The following is an 18,567-nucleotide window of genomic DNA, read 5'->3' on the forward strand; positions in this document are numbered from 1 at the left end:
AAACATAAACCCGATACATCTACATATCAAAACATACACATGGCACTAACAGTCTTATATTAATTTATCTTTTGATAGTTTGGTGTCACCTTCTATTTTATATAGCCAGCTATTAAATGTATTTGTGATTCAGTCAAAACTGCATCAAGCAATAACTGAACTCAGACTTAAAACTTAAAGGAAATATTTACTAAACAAATATTCTTTATCCCATTTAACAATATAAAGTATGGGAATAATTTCAGAGACTACATTTCCAATAAGATTCAAGAGGAAATCCTTTGGAGGACCACAGGGCAAAGGCAACAGAACTAAAATACAGCACTGGAGACTGGAGAGATGGCTCAGTGGTTAAGGGCACTGGCGGCTTTCCAGAGGACTGATACCCGTGGCTAACATGGTGACTCACACCCATCTGTAACTCCAGTCCTAGAGAATCTGACCCCCTCTTTTGGTCTCCTCAGTACTAGGCATGGAAGTGATACACAGATATACATGGAGGTAAAACACCATACACACACACACAAAAAATCTAGCATCATTTTATATTCTTGAGTTCACAATCCAATGAAGCAGCACCATGCATGCTCTGCAAATCATATCCTGACAAAGTATCAGCATATGAACAGCATCTGCCATTAAGACTATTTTGTATTCATTTATATATTTATTTATTTTTGCCATATACAGTTCTGTTTTTCCAGAAGATGTTGAACTATAAGTGAGTGAGAAGTACATATTTATCATTTACTATATCTCTTAGATTTGTAGGCTAATTTTATGTTATTGTTAAACTATATTTCACCCTCCAATTTCTCATGATAAGAAATATATAACAAGGAGAGGAAAAGAGAATTACAGACTTCACATTACCCTGTATTCTGCATTTTCTTAATGAAATAGTTACGTTGCTTAGACTACTGACCTCAGGGTATCTGCTTATGTATGCACTGACTTCTCTACGCATCTGCATGCTACCCTGCTAGAAAGCACAGAGACCCATGTTCTGAAGTAAACAACCTACATTCATTTACATTCTAAGGATAGATTAAAGGGCAACAGAATTATGGTAATGTACATTTTGGAAGAAAATTATTCATTGTTTTATAAACATTTATATTTAAAATAACTATGAAGTATTTTTTCTTTCTGTGGCCCTAAAGATTGAACCAGGGCTTTGTCTAGGCTAGGCAAGTGTCCACCACTGAACTACATCTGCAGCCAATCATCTTATTGTTAAATGCACCTCTCTTGTATTATTCACATGAAGGATTTTCATTATTTTCAGGTCCCTATATGTGTGTTTATGTGTGGGAGGAATGTGCATGTTCCTTCAGGTGCTGGCAGAGGTCAGAGACACTAGCTGCCCTGGAGCTGGAGTACAGTGCTGTGAGCCCTGGATGTGAGTGCTAGGAGCTGGACAAGGGTCCTCTGCTAGAGCAGTGCACGCCCCTAACTGCTGAGCCATCTGTTCCCCCATCTAAAGTGAATACCTCACATTCTAACAGATATCACAAGTCAGTATTTTCACAAGAAAATTAAACGAAATGGCTTATACCTTGGAATATTTATGAAAATATTACTTTTAACCAAAAGAGGCTACATAAAACTTTTAAAAGGGATTGTTCAGATTCTCACTGATTTGTAAGAAAAAATCACCAGTGTCAGGTACTAATAAAAATAGAAGTTATTCTTTTCTTCTTCAAACTAAAAGTTCAATATTTATATACTTAAAAAAACTTCTACTATTAGGAGAAAGCCTTCTATCTCCTATTAGAGGGCAACAATGACAGTAATAATAACAACAGTAATGGTGATGGCAGTAAGTGCTGAAAATATCAAAGGAGCTTCATCATCTGACCTCAGTTGAAATGTCTGCTTTAAAATAAGCATACACCTGGATTAATCAATGTCTGTTGGAATATTCTGGTAAGGCTAAACCAAATACACTTTAGAAATTCTGGTAAAATAATTAATTACTTTCCTGGAATAGCTTACTTCCTGGGAGAGGGATGTTTGATAAACCTCAGTGATTAGATAATAATAGGAAACTTACATTTCATCTCACAGATCATCTGCCTCTGCCATCGGAATGTTGGGACCAGAGGCATGAGCCACTCCCACCCGGCTTATCGGCTGGCTGTGGCTCCACAGTCCAGACTGTTCTGAACTCAGTCCTCCGACCTTATCTCATGTGCTACACAGGTGTACAGATTATATCTGCAAAGTTCCCAGGAATGAGAGGACTGTTACTCCGCCTAGCACAGTGAGTTTGTACTCTCTAATACTCAGTCTTTGAATTCTGTTTTAGTTAGATAAAGTAGGGAGCTCAAAGGCTGGATGAGTCCAGAGGCACATTAGATCTAAAAACTTCAATACAAATGTAACTAGATATCTAAACAGAACTAATTAAGTCTAAACTATTTCTTTTTTCTTCTTAAAGACAGGGTCTCACTACGTAGCTTTGGCTGACCTGGAACTCACTGTGTAGACCAGGTTAGTCTTAAACTCAGTAGGTCTCTACTGCCTGAGTGCTGGAGGCTACATCTACTACTGTAGACCCTATTTACCAAAAAAAAAAAAAAAAAAAAAAAAAAAAAAAGTAGAAGATTATTTTTTACTTGTTTGTTTCCTGAAGACCATCATGGTAGGTTTGTGGTTTGGTTGGTTGGTTGGTTGGTTGGTTGGTTGGTTTTGGAGCCAGGGTCTTCTATAGTCTAGGCCTGACCTGAACTTGCTATGTAGCTGAGAAAGACCCAAACTTCTACTCTTGTTTCCTTCTCTTAAGTGCTGGAACACTACAACCCAGCACATGTTATACCCAGTTTTTTTTTTTTTTTTTTTTTTTTAAATGTGTGCTGGGGAATGAACCATGTGTGGCAAGCAGCCTACTAAGTCCCATGCCAACTCCCCATTAAAAACAATAGTTGACATGTGACATGTGCTTACATTATTATATCATATTAATGGACAGAATAAAAACTTTTTCCCCTTTTCCCCTGGTTAGAGATGGAGGCTCTTAAGGTGGGTGCTGATGGGTAGAGGTAGATCATTTTATTTCTACTTGTTTATTATGTTATCACTAAAATAGCTGTCCCAAGACATTTTTTCCAAATACAATTTGGGACTATAGCATATTACCATATACTCAGACACAGTGGGTCTGTTGTTTTGTGGGTGGCTTTCAGAATTCTTATGTACATGGTCTTCACTCTTTCAAAACGTATATGGTACACATTATTTGATAGAAAACCTTTTGTTAGTGACTGCCAAATGCTAAGAAACTCTCTTGGTGTCAGCTGATCAAGGATGTCTTACAAAAGACAAATGAGGCTGACAGAGACAGTCACTCTTTGCACAGGTGACCCCACTGAAGTTGGCACAGTATTCACAACAGTGTGGCCCTCGGAATGTATGCACCTGAAGAAGAACAGTGGAGGTCAGTGATTCTCAACCTGTGGGTTGTGACCCTTTTGGGGGTCAACCAACACTTTCAAAAGGGTGACACATCAAATATCCTACATATCAGGTGTTTACATTATGATCCATAACAGTAGCAAAATTATAGTTATGAAGAAGCAATGAAAATAATGTTATGCTTGGGGGTCACCACATCACGAGGAGCTGTATTAAAGGGCTGTAGTATTAGGAAGGTTGAGAGGTACTGGTGTTGATGGTCTTCCTATCATACTTGATATCATGTTTTCCAGTCTTTGCTGCTGCCCTCCAGTTCAGAGACACAAGCACAGCCACCCAAGGAGGCTTCCCTATGTTATCTTAAACACAGAGCCACTTCTCCAGGCCCCAGAATTTCTTTTTTTAAAAATTTAAATGTAGGTTTATTTATTTTATGTATATGAGTCTTTTGCTTACGTGTGTGTGTGTGTGTGTGTGTGTGTGTGTGTATCTCACATTTGTGCCGTGTGTGCACAGAATTCAGAAGCAGGCACTGGGTTCCCCTGGAGCTGGAGCTTCAGATGGGTGCTGGGAATTGAATCTAGGTCCTCTGCAAGAGCAAGTGCTGCTAGCCGCTGAGCCATCTCTCCAGCCCACCACACTGAGTGTCTTAATGAGTAACAGTTTCTAAATGTAAACCTAAAACACCATCATCATTTTTTCACAGAAAAGATTTGTTACATTCAATATCTTTATGTGTCACAAAGAGAATATTAATGACTAAGTGCTTTTTAAAAAAAATTTGGTAATCATCTTTGAACATAAATTTGCAGACTTTTTCTTACAGCTTTGACTTTGATTTAAAAAAAGTAGTAAGGACAATTCTGCTTAACAAGTCAGCTTTAGAATTCAGTTTCCACGGCAACCTATGTTCTTGCACACTGCTTAAAAAGTCTATAGATGTAGTTAAAGCAACACCAAGGCCAAATGTTGAATATAACCACTTTGCTTTCATCTCCTTTGAGTTCTGAGACAAGCTGACCTCTTCCTTTTGGGGACTTAAACATACCCTCCTGCTCTGCCCACCCAGTGAGAAGGCAAGCGGCAGATGACAAGCCAGTCTTCAGCGTGGCTGTTGACAGAATGGAGAGGAGGCTCTTACCTGCACACTTCACTCCCTGAGCAATGAGACCCCACATGAAGTTGGCACAGTATTCACACCAGTGTGGCCCTCGGAATGTATGCACCTGAAGAATAATGGGCAAAGTGGAGAAAGGGGAGAGAGACATCTGTGAGTGAGGAGGCTGTCATGTATCAGTCAAAGCAGCACTACACAAGCCATGCTGAACTCAAGATGCAGCATGCTACATTTAGAAAGACTGAGTGCAACTGACAAGTGACAATTTTTTCAGAGCTTCATTTCTTCTTTTAGAAGCGATGACACATCAAATCAATAGACAGCAATTTCCTTCTGGAAACAATGTCTACCATGGAATTTTCCAATGAGTCCTCAGGCACAAGTAGCCTCTTCTGCATGCTGGGCAAACACTGGTATGTCTGAGTGTAGTGGCTTGAAGGGTGAGAAGCAGGGTTGACAATGTCTTCAATCTAAGAATTTTATCAGATGATCCAGCTTCTGTGTTAACAGTAGGTCACAAATCTTAAAGTGACACTGGGTGCAACTGAATCATAAAAAAGAGCCAATTTCTTCAAAACATTTGATATTTACTATGTCAACAAACAACTGCATTTTGCACCTACAAAAGCTACAGTTAATGAGAAACTGAAGGCTGGCATTTCAGGCCTGTGAAATTACTGTGTCTCTCACAGTCTTTTATGCACAGGAAAAGTAAAGATTCTAGTCTAATGCTGGTGAAAAATATTACCAGAACAGAGCAGCTATGAATCTGAACCCTATACATTAAATAACAGAATTAGAAAAAAATCTTGCCTGGTGTAGTGGCACATGTTTTTAATCCCAGCACTAAGGAGACAGAAGCAGGCAGCTCTCTATGATGTTCAGGTCAGCCAGGGCTACATAGTGAACCAATGTCTTAAAAAAACTATATATACACGTGTGCACATGCGCACGCACACACCCATATATTTAGAAATAAAAAATATATTTGAAGGTCATTTATATAAATATATTTAAATATATATATAATATGTATTTAAAAGTTTTAGGCAAACTATGGTTGAAAATGTACTAGAGAGAGGATACAGGAAGTCAGTTAATTTACTGCCAATTAGTCTTAATTAAGGTAATTTTCTCCTGCAGGAAACGGAAAATATGCAAAAATCACCAAGAGTGATGATTTCAATGTGTGAATCTACCAAAACAATTCTGTAAAGAGTAAAATACAGCTAAAAATGTTATTTTTCAAAACTGTGATATTAATCTATTGAATGGGTCTCAGAAATAAACTAATGACTCTAGAATATGAATCTGTATTTGTTTATATTTTACACAGATGTATTATTCCTTCAGGGCCAAAATGTCACAAGTGTAACATATTTCATTCAGAAAAACTATGCTGAGTGAACCATGAAAGCGCCACTGATCATAATGTAAGACTCAACTTCAAAGATGCTGAAATATCAAATAAAATATCCCTAATATATTTAGTGAAATATAGTATATCAGGATTCAAAGTGCTAGATAGAACTGGTAAAAAAAATACGCCTATGAGGCTGCAGTGGATAACCCACAGCTCATTCTAAATAGGCATGTGGTTGTGATTATAACAAGCCAGCTTGAGGACCAGGTCTCATGTTAATTTTAAGCAGGATGCCATAATTCCTCTTATATCTTTTATGAAAAGGGTCAGGAATGCAACATACCCTCGCCTCTGAACTGCTAATGATGTTCAGAGGCCATAAATTAAAAGTATTTCATGGACTTGCTAGAACAAGGCCCAAGACCAACAGATTCCTTCCAACGCCCCTTGACCGTGTTCCTCAGAGTGAATAAAACTGGACGAACTTCACTTTACTCAGATGGGAATGTGAAGGAGACCACAGGCATGAGCTCTTGCGAAGATGTATATGATGATGAAATCACTATAGCATCCTAAAGGTACTTTGGAGAAAGTCTTTGTGACACAAATCGGCCTACAGGTTGCCAGGTCTCATGATAAGTATGTATTACTTACTAAATATCTAGGTGAATAAAAATGGAATGAGAAGATGGAGTAAGTCCCCAGAAGGCCTTTGTACCTATCATTTACCTCGTGATGAAGCATCTGAAGTTACACCACACAACAAATATTAGATGGTGCTTGGTTTATTACTTAAACATAAGAGCACTGACTACCAATGGCAACACAGTCCCTTGCTGCCTCATGAGAGCAGTGGTGAATGTGACACTTTAGAAGACACAGGGCATCTGTCCACATGACACTTGCTGAACAGAGTTCTAACTGTCCAGCCCCGTGCTCTCTACAAAGGCTGCATGTGCGCATTAGAAAGCAGCTGGTAAGGAATCAGGAGACAGTTACCTTTGAACAAGTTAGCTGGACAGGAAGATTGTTGTCAAGACTGACATTGAACTCCAACCCTTCCACCTCCATTTCTCAAATTCTGGGATATAGGCAAGTGCTACCTGGTTTAAGAACAGCCTTTAGTGAGGTGTGATAGCGCATGCCTTCTGTCCCAGCACTAGGGAGGCAGATCTCTGAGTTTGAGGCCAGCCTGGTCAATAAAGTGAGTTTCAGGATAGCCAGAGCCACACAGAGAAACCCTGTCTCAAAAAACAAACAAACAAACAAACAAACAAACAAACAAACAAACAACTATGAGCAGCCTTTAATGTTCTACATCACAGTAGAACAAGTATAGCTAACAACAATTAGCTGTATACTTTAAAATAGCTAGTAAATAGAATTTTGAATGTTATCAACACAAGGAAAAATAAATATTTGAGTGAGGCTGATGTCGTTATATTGTATTGGTCTAGTTACTACACTTGTGTTGAAATGTTACATTGTATCCCTAAAGAATATGCAATCATGTATCAATGAAAAGAAACAGTCCTTCATCTGTATAGATCCTAGCACAATGTAAACAGGTAGTACTTGGTGCACACAATTCTACAAACACTGACCTGTGCTAACAATTTTATAGAAATGGTTGTATTTTAAAATAAAGCTAATAAGAAAATAACACTCATTCAATTATAATGAAAAGGTCAAAAGTGGTCCTGCTTAGGAGGGATAAGAAGGAAATAGAGGGAAATGGAGGTAAGACGGTCTGCAGTGGGTCATCTTCAAGAGGCTTTGGCAAGAAGCCCAAGACCACAATAGCTCGGACCTTTAGGTTTTACACATGCTAACATGCTAGGCAAACACTACCACTGAACTATACACCCATTCTATTTGTCTGCATGCTTGTTTTTAAAGAGAGGCCAGGCTGGCCTTGAACCTTAGAGTCTCCTGCCTTAACCTTGTCAGTTCTGTGATTATTGGTGGACCACCATGCCTATCTGACATCAGAAACTTTTGTCTGGAATGCTCTACCCTACATATAGCAGAGAGCGTCAGAGATCTGCAACTGCTCAGTACTTAAGGAATAAACACTACTGCAGCCTTGATAAATACACAGCTGAGAGGCATGCATTGTACAACTGTCATTTCATCTAAAGTACCTGAGGTTTTTGCTTTCCTGCTCTCCTATTTGCTGAGGCTGCCAGCTCTTTTTCTGTCCTCACCCCTGCTCACTTTCTTAGTTCCCTATTCTTAGTTGTTGTCCTGGTTCGTTGTTTCTGTTGTTGGTTGTTTGTTTTGTCAATTCTATACAAACCTAGTCATATCAGGGAAGAGGGTACCTTAACTGAAAAAAATGCCTCAACAAGACTGGCAGGTAGAACATTTTCTTGGTTAGTGATGGATGTTGGAGGGCCCAGCTCACTGTGAGCAGTGCCGTCCTGGGCAAGCAGTCCTGTGTTACCTAGGAAAGGAGGCTAAGCACACTATGGTGAGTACGCCAGTAGTGTTCCTCCATGGCCTCTGCTTCAGTTCCAGCCTGACTTGCTTTGATGATAACTGTAAGCTGAAATAAATCCTTTATTCTCCAAATGTCTTTTTTTGTTATGCTGTGTTTATCACAGCAATTGGAACCCTAACTAAGACTGTTGTGGACTAGGAAATCTAACAGCAAGATTTTGTTAGCAGTGAATATAAACCAGAAAAATGTTCTATCTCCTTGAAGACTATAATTTTTTTTCTTTTTAAAGTTTTATGTGTACGAGTGTTTTGTCTGAATTTATGTCTACATATTAGGTGTGCCTGGTGCCTCAAGAGACCAGAAGAGGGTGTCAGATACCCTGGACCAAGAGGTTTGGATAGTTGTAGCCCACCAAGTTGGTACTGGGAATCAAGCTCAATTCTCCAGGAAGGGCTCTTAATAGCTAAAGCATCTCTCCAGCCTGCCCTGAAGGTCTTCTGAGCATATAAAACTTTTCTTCTTTCTGAGTTTTGGACAGTTGAGTGGAATAAAGTGATCTTCTGATGAGTAAGAGACTCCAGCAGCACTTTACCCTCTGCTTGCTGCTGACCTTTAGTCTGTCTCTCTCTCTCTGTCTCTCTCTCTCTCTCTCTCTCTCTCTCTCTCTCTCTCTCTCTCTCTGGCTTTGTAAGAGGGGGAGGGACGGCTGATACTAATAATTCTATCAGTCTATCAGAAACACTGCTTTTGGAGATTCTCTTGGTAAGATAATTCAAAGGAGCAGTGTCTGGCAACATGGAACATAGTTAGGAAAGCCACCTGGGAGGAGGACACACAACTGTTTTCTTAGGTTGCCTCTAAAGCTGTTGGTCCACACTGACTAGTCAAAGTAGAATACATGCCCAAACAGCATGATCAGCAAGTTTTAAAGCCCTTTCCTCTTTGCAGCTGGAAAAAAAAAAGACAGTGTTATTATCATGGCATGTATGATTACTTTTTACCTTTGAACAACTCCTTTCATGTTAGTTGCTCTGTTTAAACAATAAGATGCATCTCATTAGTGAGCCCCAGTAGAGCCTTATCACTGAAGGTCCTAGTGAAGCCTGGTTGAAAAGGGTATAGAGGGTATGAGATGGGAGATGTGTTAAGAGGCAAAGGTCAGTGTCACATGTCTCTCAGGCAAGGAGCTTGGAAGACAGTGAGGTCATCCTCAGTGGGGTGTGCAGTAATGAACACACCTGCTGCCTGATTCTCACCATGGTCACAGGATTTACAACTCCACTTTAAATACCAGTAACAGAAATAGCAAAAAACAAGGCCATCCCACCAGAAGATAAAGACAACAAAGAACCCTGCAGCAGCATCCTCATTATCCCTCTCAGGCAAATGGCCTTGTAAACCAGTGGAAGTGACAACATTAGGGCAGTGAGGGTTTCTGGCGAAGATGGCAATGACATTTCAGCTGCAGCTTCCTCATTTGGGTGACTCAGGCCTCCAGCATGGTATTGGGCAGCAGAAGAAAGGAACAGATGAAGACAATCGAACGGAAAAAACACACAAGTGTAGGCAGCCAGACAGGAAACGCCATTTCTGTACTCCTCAGCTTTATGGTTTAGTGAACACCTTGTTATTGTTGTTAAAAACGTCTCAGTATACAGTGCAGGCTGGCTTGGAACTCATGACCTTCCTGTGTCATGTGACTGTGATCCTGCACCTTCAGGCTGAGATAGATGGTCTTCAACTTTTAAGTTACCACTGCTAGTCTCACCAAGATAATTTAAAATTTTTTGATTACTTGATATGAAATTTACAATCTCAGTCTTAATTTGATCACTTCTGCAAAAGTATGTATATGCACACATGTACACACAGATAGTAATGTATAAAGAGATGCATATCATATTAGCTATGAACATCAGCAGTAAATACATGAATTTGCACATACTCTCCTACAAAGATGGGATTATAATTAAAACAGGAGAGCCTTTAGCATCATCACAATACCTTCTTGCCAGTTATTTAGTCAAATCTAGTCAAAACTGCTCTCAAACACTGGAGAAAAATTGACAGAGTAAAGTCTGGGTTGAGTTAAGTCACCAACACTGCCATTATGCTGGTCATTTTGTTCGAACAGACTGAGAATGCTGTGACCTCAGAGGGAAATAAAGAAATGCATGGGACCCTTGCTGAAGCAGTTTTAAGCAGTGGTTGGAGAAAGTTAAGTGCCTGGCATAGGACGAGCTAGTGGCAGCAGCAAACTGAAGCAGGCAGGCGTGGGACAGCACAGCCGGTGAGGGCTGAGGTGCTGATGGGCTCCACAGCTACCTGCTGAACAGACAATCACACAAGGGAGGATTTCCAGGGTCTGTGCCAGGTGTGTAATGCACAACTCCACAATGCAAACAAAGCATTGTTCTGATCAGGATGACAGAGGAAAGAAGACTGGTGACTATATATTTCAAAGGGAAAACTGTTCAAAAGTGAGGGAAGTACTATAAAAGTCCTTCTAGACCAACAGTGGCCAAAACAATGTCCTGAACTATAAACAATAAGCCAGAGGGAGAGCTGAGACAGTATGGCCAGACCATGGTGTTAGCCTTGCTGTAGTAGGAAGGCAGCTATTGAGTCAGTATGATCTCTCAGCTCTATTCCCACGTAATGAGAACCATAAAAACAGGTTCTACTAAATGGTGTATGAAGCAATACTTTGAATATGGAGAAAAATAGTGAATTATTGTTAATTCTATTCATAAGAATTGTTCCTTGGGCTAAGGAGATGGCTCAGTTGGGAAAGTATTTGCTGTGTTTTTCTGTTCAGTCCCCAGTACCATGTGAAAAATCCAGGTATAGCTTCATGCACTCTTAACAGTGCTGCAGAATTTACTGGGGTTCACTGGCTAGCCAGCCTGGCCTCATAGGTGAGTTCCAGGCCAAAGGAGAAACAAAACAAAGACAAATCAAAACAAGTTAGATAGCACCTGAGTAATGACTCCTGAGGTTGCCTTTTAGCCTCCACATGCATACACCTCTACACATAACCATGCATCATGCAACTACACAGAAACATACATGGAACTACATACAAAATATATGCAACTACACACACATACATACATACATGCAACCACACACACAAATACATTTACCATAACCAATATGGGTTATTATTAATAGTTAAATTTCCTTATGGATTCCTTTATAATCTACCTACTTCCCCAATTAATACTATTTCTGTGGGAGAAAATAGCTCTACAATTACAGCTGAGTCTTTAAAGCACAGACAAGCGAAGGTGCTTGGAATCACACACAGCTACATTCACATGCCTGGTGCTGAAGGAATGGCATTTTACACAGTGCCATTGATCTGAAACCTGGCTATCAGTCAGCTGGCCAGCCATTCAGCCAGTCATTCCCTACATCTATCCACTAATCATGAGAGACATGTCGCTATATGTAGCTTGGGCTTACCTCAAACTGGGTAGCCCAGGCTGGCCTTGAACTCATAATTTTCCTGCCTCTCTTTACAGGTGCTGCCATCCTTAGCTTTTTTGTCCATTTTTTATCATACTACAAGATATAAACTATGTAATAAAAAGTAAAACAACAGCTGGGCATGGTGGCCCATACTTTTAATCTCAACATTCTGGAGGCAGAGACAGAGGCAGAAGGATCTCTGCATTTGAGGCTAACAAGGTATATAGAGCAACTTCCATGAGAGTCAAGGCTATGTAGAGAAATTGTATCTTAATAACATAATAATGATTAAAAAAATAATAAAACAGCCGGGCAGTGGTGGCCCACACCTTTAATCCCAGCACTTGGGAGGCAGAGGCAGGTGGATTTCTGAGGCCAGCCTGATCTACAGAGTGAGTTCCAGGACAGCTAGAGCTACACAGAGAAACCCTGTCTCCAAAAACCAAAAACCAAAAACCAAACCAAACCAAACCAAAAAACAAAACAAAACAAAACAAAACAAAAAACCCAACAACAAAAATAACCAAACCACTCTTCATGTCAAAGTGTAAATGTTTAAAGCCCATCCTTTTTGTCCCTTTCTCTGGATAGCTTTCCCTTGTAACTGACCATTTTCAGGGCTGAAGGATGTCAAATGCTATGGATGGCAAGGCAGCTCAGCAGTACAACCAACTCTGACAATCTGAATCCGACCCCTGTGACCCTCATGTGGAAGGAGACAACTGTCTGCTCATATGGCATTCAAATGCCTCCTACTCTTAGCACATGACATACACATACATGCAACTACACACACAAATACATTTACTACAACTAATACAGGTTCTTAAATGTAACATTTAAGAAATCTAATGTATGGAGCTGGAGAGATGGCTCAGAGGTTAAGAGTACTGGTTGCTCTTCCTGAGGACCCAGGTTCAATTCTCAGCAACCACATCACAACTCAGAACTGTCTGTAACTCCATCTCTAGGGGATCTGACACCCTCACACAGATATACATGCAGGCAAAACACCAATGCACATAAAATAAAAATAAGTAAGTCATATAAACACTAAAAGAATCTAATTTAATATTAGAAAACAACATTCTACTTTGTGAATTGGATTCATTACTTGGATAAATGAGCTTGTACTGGGCTGGAGAGATGGCTCAGCGGTTAAGACCACTGGCTGCTCTTCCAGAGGTCTGAGGTTCAATTCCTAGCAACCACATGGTGGCTCACAACCATGTATAATTGGATCTAGTGCCCTCTTCAGGCATACAGGTATATATACAGACAAAGTGTTAATACAACAAATAAATAAATAAATAATAGTATTTAAAAATGAGCTTGTATTAAAATATCAGCGGTAAAACTGAACATAGCAATCAATATTTTAAAAAACTATCTTTTGGTTACTATAGTAAGTAGAATAAGAAGAGAAAAGAAAAAAGAAAAGAAGAGAACCACAACCAATTAAAATGCAGAGTTGTGGAGCCCAGTCCTAAATGACCTATCTAGGACACTGGTCCTAGACTTATCAAGCCACTGAGCACCCATAGTCAGCAGCAAAGCAAACCTGCATGCTTCCAGGGAAGGATGCCTTGGTGAACTGGACTGAGCCAGGAGAAGAAGTTGAGGCTGGGTCACATGTCAGAGGTGGAGCTTCAGAGGTAGTTTTAAACTGGAGAAGGAGCACACAGGGAGAAACAGCAAAGACTGCTGACAAAATGGCAGAAAACACATGCAAACAATATATCTGATGGGCTAGCATCAGAATATATTAGAAATTCTTGGCACTAAATAGCAGAGCTACCAAGCAGCTTTAATTTTATTTATTATTATTGATGTGTATGTGTGTGTACACATGGTTGGGGCACACATGCCAAGGCGTGCACATGGAGGTCGGATGACAAGTTTTATGAGGTGGTTCTCTTCTTCTACTTTGGATTCTAAGGATCAAGCACAGCCTGACAGTCTTGCAAAGCAAGCACTTCTACCAGCTGAATTACCTTGCCTGCACACCTTCAAATAACTCCAAAAAATGGGGCAGGTCCAGGTACAAAGAGAGAGAGAGAGAGAGAGAGAGAGAGAGAGAGAGAGAGAGAGAGAGAGAGAGAGAGAGAGAGAGAGAGACTGACTGAGACTGTCCAGGAGCTCAAGTGCGGCCTGAAAAGGAAGCATGGTGAGCTTCATCTCAAAAAGGAAAAAGATGGGGAGGCTCGAATAAACATGTATTAACGGAAGATACAAAAACGATTAACATGGAAAGATTACGATTATTTATCTCAAGGAAAATGCAATCAAAATAAAAAATGGGGTGCCACCTCATGGTAGTTAAAACGCCTATTTTCCAAATGGAAACAACCACTGTTGGTCAGAGTGTAGAGAAGCTGCAATCCTGATGGTGCCAGTGGGAATGTGAAATGCTTCAGCTGTTAATGAAAACCGCCCTGCTGTTCTTTTAAGAGAATAATGCAGGCCATCCAAGTCTGATGTCAGGAACTCCAAGATAGCTTCACCCTCTGTCAATAGTAGCATTAACTGTAACATTTAAGGTATTTCCTAACAGCCACCTTATGGAAAAAAAAATCCCTAAATATTCCTGGATGGATGAGTAGAGAAAATGAGTAAATATTCAAAGAAATGATCTTATTTTGGCTTTCTATTGCTATGATTAGCACACTGACCGAAAGCACCTTGGGGGTTGGGGAGTATGTCCCGGCACATGTCCACATGTCCACGCTGCTGGGTTACAGTCTACTGAAAGCTAAGTGGAAGCTGGTGCAGGGACTGTGGCAGACATGGAGCAGGGCTCTTACTGGCCCTCATCACTGCTGCTCCACTTGCTGTCTCCAACAAGGCCAGCTGCACAGGGGAAACACTGACCAACGTGAGGTGGACTCTCCCATATCAATAACTGATCAGATATAGATCCCACAGACACATTTCCAGGCAGTTCCTCAAACGAGACGCCTTCTACTCAGATATGTCTAGGCTTGTGTCAAGTTGACAGAAACTAACCAGCACAGGAATATTAGCTTCTAGAAATTAATTTTACCACATGTTAAATAAGACAAACCTGAAGGACACTGTGCTAAAGGAAACAGGCCAGCCCACCAGGACACGCTTCAGATCCATTTGCATGCCGAATCTCAGATAATCCAACTCACAGAAACAAAGACTGGATTCCAGGGACTGGGAGGCCAGGAAAGTGGTAAAGTTGCAGCTATTCTATTATACTGTTTGTGTATAGTTAACAGTTCTGTTAACTAGTCAACTATGCCTAGTGCATGACACTGCCAGATAGTCAACAGTGGCTAGTTAATAGTGCACTTAAATATTTAACAAGGTAGATAGATCTCATGTTCTTCTCACAACAAAATCCCAACCTCAAAAATCAAAACTCTTGTGAACTTTGAAGGACTCTAATATTTCTAGTTGTGCTTTGCATGCTTGTTTCTGGCTGTCACGTTACTGCAAGCAGCATGTGATGCACTACAACCATTTCACATCACACACACTGAACACTGAATTCTGGGGAATAGGGCATTAGTAAAGTATTTTAACACCCATGTTCATGCATAAACCATTATGTTCTCCTCATTATATTGGTATTTGCTTCCCAAGGATCATGTGACAATTACTGTTCCCTCTGCATATCTGGCAGGACAGTGCACAATCAAGAGCTGCTCCTGAGCACTTGAGGGAGTAATGAGGAAATGAAGCTACAGCAGGCAGGGCAGCTGAAGCACTCTCCTTTCAGGTCCAAGGAATGATGTGGCTAACATGTTGAGACTCTTGATGTGCTTCTCTTGTTTTAACAGTGACATATCATGGGCACACAGGAGTAGATCTTTTCTGGGTCACATAGATATGGGAGGGACTTCAACAAATGAGAGGCTGTTTCTAAGACATGTCTGTCCCAATAAGATCATTTGAAGAATAGTATTCCAGCAAATATGAGTGGGAAAATATTGCTATATAGCTTCACAAAGGGTAATTTGTACTGAAAAGGCAATATCAACAAGGAAAGTAGAATGAAACTTGGGAGAATAAAACCAGATTACCAGGTATCTTAGGACTAATGGAGTGATGGATCACTGGTTAGAGCTCTGATTGTTCTTGGGGAAGACTCAGGTTCAGTGTCTAGCTCCCTAACCACATGGCTCACAACTGCCTGTAACTCTAGTTCTGGAGAAATCTGATGCCCTGTGGGCTCATGTGGTGCATATACATGGAGGTGCTCACATAAACATATGAAATAAAATCAGACAAATCTTTAAAAACGTTTGTTAATGCTTTGTGAGAATATGAATATGACTGCTTGTGAGGCAGAACAACTCTTGCCCCATGCAGTGGCTGTGACATATAATACAACTATGCACGTCACCAGGATCCTTGTGAAGTGCTTCTTTCTAGGTTATTAATAACAGGCACAAACTTTCTGATCATCATAATCATCTAGACTTCCACTCGGAGTATCAGAACGAAGCTGTCAGTCAACATTAAGACCATCAGCAAGGAGGAGTGAGATGAGAGCACTGCAGTGCTGGGGCAGCAGAGGCCAGGATAGAGAAGGGTAGTGAGCCTTCCAGAAGGCAGAGGAAGAGAGGCAGAGAAAGAAAGAGAGAGAGAGAGAGAGAGAGAGAGAGAGAGAGAGAGAGAGAGAGAGAGAGAGGGAGAGGCAGAAAGGCAGAGGAGGGGGGGGCAGAGAAGCAGGAAGGCAGGGAAGCAGAGAGGCAGAGAGAAAGGCAGAGAGAGGAAAAGAGAGAGGCAGAGACAGAGGCAGGGAGAGAAGCAGAGCCAGATGTGCTCATTATTTTTGGCTCTCACAGCATCTGAGAAGCACTAAGCCAGGTAGCAGCAGAAACAAAGTTCTTACAGGGACCTTATAGATGATTTTTTTCCAACCTCTCAGTTTCTGCTCATCAGTCCTTTTGTGTCTGACTGCACAGGCAGAGAGAACCCCATTATGTACTGATCTTGGCTATTTTTGTCTTCTTTGGCCCACATTCAAAGTGAAGAGAGGGGGGATGTGCTTAATATAAAATACACATTACAGTTCCTTTTAACCTCTTGTTTGCAGAAAAACTATTCCTTTAAAATCTCATGTTGGATACTCCATGTTCATATCCATAAAGGATAGTACATTACTGCAAAAGCTTAATAAGATACTTTATAATAACCACATTAATGAAGCTAAGGCAGAAGAATCTGGACTTTGAGGCCAACCTGGACTACATAATAAGTTCAAGGCCAGCCTAGGCTATATAATTAAGACTCTGTCTTAAAATTTAAAAAAAAAGTGCAAAAAGCATCATGTTATCAGAGTTTTCATAAGTATGTAAGTTTTATTAATATAAAAGAACACAGGTCCTAAGAATGTATTTTCAGAATGTATTTCATATTGAGATTTTCTGTTGTCATCAGAGTTGGTTTCAAAATAACAGGTCCACTATGTCACACTGTATACTAATTCAGTCAGTCATTCAGTCAACACCTCTTAAACATGTACCAGTTGCCAGCACTTTCCCACATATGGCAAAAAGGGAAAAAGATGAGAATGAAGGAGAAAGTGGTAAGACGTTCGTGGGTACAGCACAAGGGAGCGAGGAGGCACAGTCGCTGAACATAAAATCTCAGTGCAGCAAAAGAAAAACAAACAAAACTCCTCTCGCTATGTATCAAATCAAAGAGCATCAGGCCCGGATCTGTGTGTCCCGGGACGGAGAGGAAAGCCCTTCAGCAGGAGTACGGCCACTGCTGCCCTTCTGGTTGCCAAGCAGCAGGACACTGCCTGCTGGCCAGGTGTGTACTACTTCTACACTTCGGAGGTCCTGATCACTAACCTTATTATGGAACTCTCCTGTTTTGGTGCTGCTTGAATTCTATAACAAATTGGCATTTCAGAAACTACTGCCTGTATCTTCTCTTGGAAACAAGACTTCATTAAAATACTCAAGTGCTCTTAAGTAAACCCCACTCTGCCTGGGAGCTAAATGGGAGCCCCCCCCAGATCATCCAAGCCTCTCCCCACCACACTGTGATCTATGCTAGGAGGAAGGCCAGGATCCAATCACTCTTTTATATAAACAAAGTAATTGATATAAATCCAGAGAAAACTCAGAGATAACATGCCATAATAAGTGGCTACCATGTGCCTACATAGACCAGGAACTTAAGTTTTCTGCCATAGAAAGAGGTTTAGAGAAATTAAGCATTTGGGCCAATTAGGCAATGGTCCATGTCACAAGCAAATTCCTGAGGGCAAAGGCTGAGACTCCAGTCCTTCCCAGAGCCCTAGAAGTTAAGATGCAATCAATGACTGTGGAGAGCTGCTTCTGTTTTGCTTTTAATATATTTTTATTTTCTTTACATGTGGTATTAGGACAGAGTAATTCTCTTTAAAATTTTAAAAAACTTCACTTCATGTAGTATATGTTTCTAGGTGCATAGGTGCTGTGGCATACAGTTGGTTATCTACTTCCACCATGTAGGTCCAGAGATAAAATCCTCAGCCAGGAGCCAAGGAAGTACCTTTACCTACAGAGCCATCTCATCAGCTCAGAATAAAGTAACTCTTAAAAGAACTTGATTAATTAGAAAAACATTCAATTTTTATAAAGTTTATATACATATAGAAAGATCACATGGTACCTAATATATATGTACAAATTTATATGTCAATTATAAATAAAAACTAAAAATTATGGAGTAGTATGTGATGTTATCATATGGGTCTACATGTCTAATACTTAAATCAGGATA

General features: G+C 40.3%; 1 protein-coding gene across 5 annotated transcripts in view; it reads right to left on the reverse strand.

Annotated features, from left to right (window-relative positions):
* The window catches only part of Chn1 (chimerin 1), a 150,726-nt gene that overhangs the window by 15,988 nt on the left and 116,171 nt on the right, over window positions 1–18,567 (reverse strand). For all 5 annotated transcript variants that reach the window (XM_034495622.2, XM_076928912.1, XM_076928911.1 and 2 more), the window contains one exon: window positions 4,559–4,643. In XM_034495622.2, the coding sequence (XP_034351513.1) occupies window positions 4,559–4,643 (85 nt within the window). The remainder of the gene's footprint in view (window positions 1–4,558; window positions 4,644–18,567) is intronic.

This window comes from Arvicanthis niloticus, chromosome 2 (assembly GCF_011762505.2).
Source record: "Arvicanthis niloticus isolate mArvNil1 chromosome 2, mArvNil1.pat.X, whole genome shotgun sequence".
Lineage (NCBI taxonomy): Eukaryota > Metazoa > Chordata > Mammalia > Rodentia > Muridae > Arvicanthis > Arvicanthis niloticus.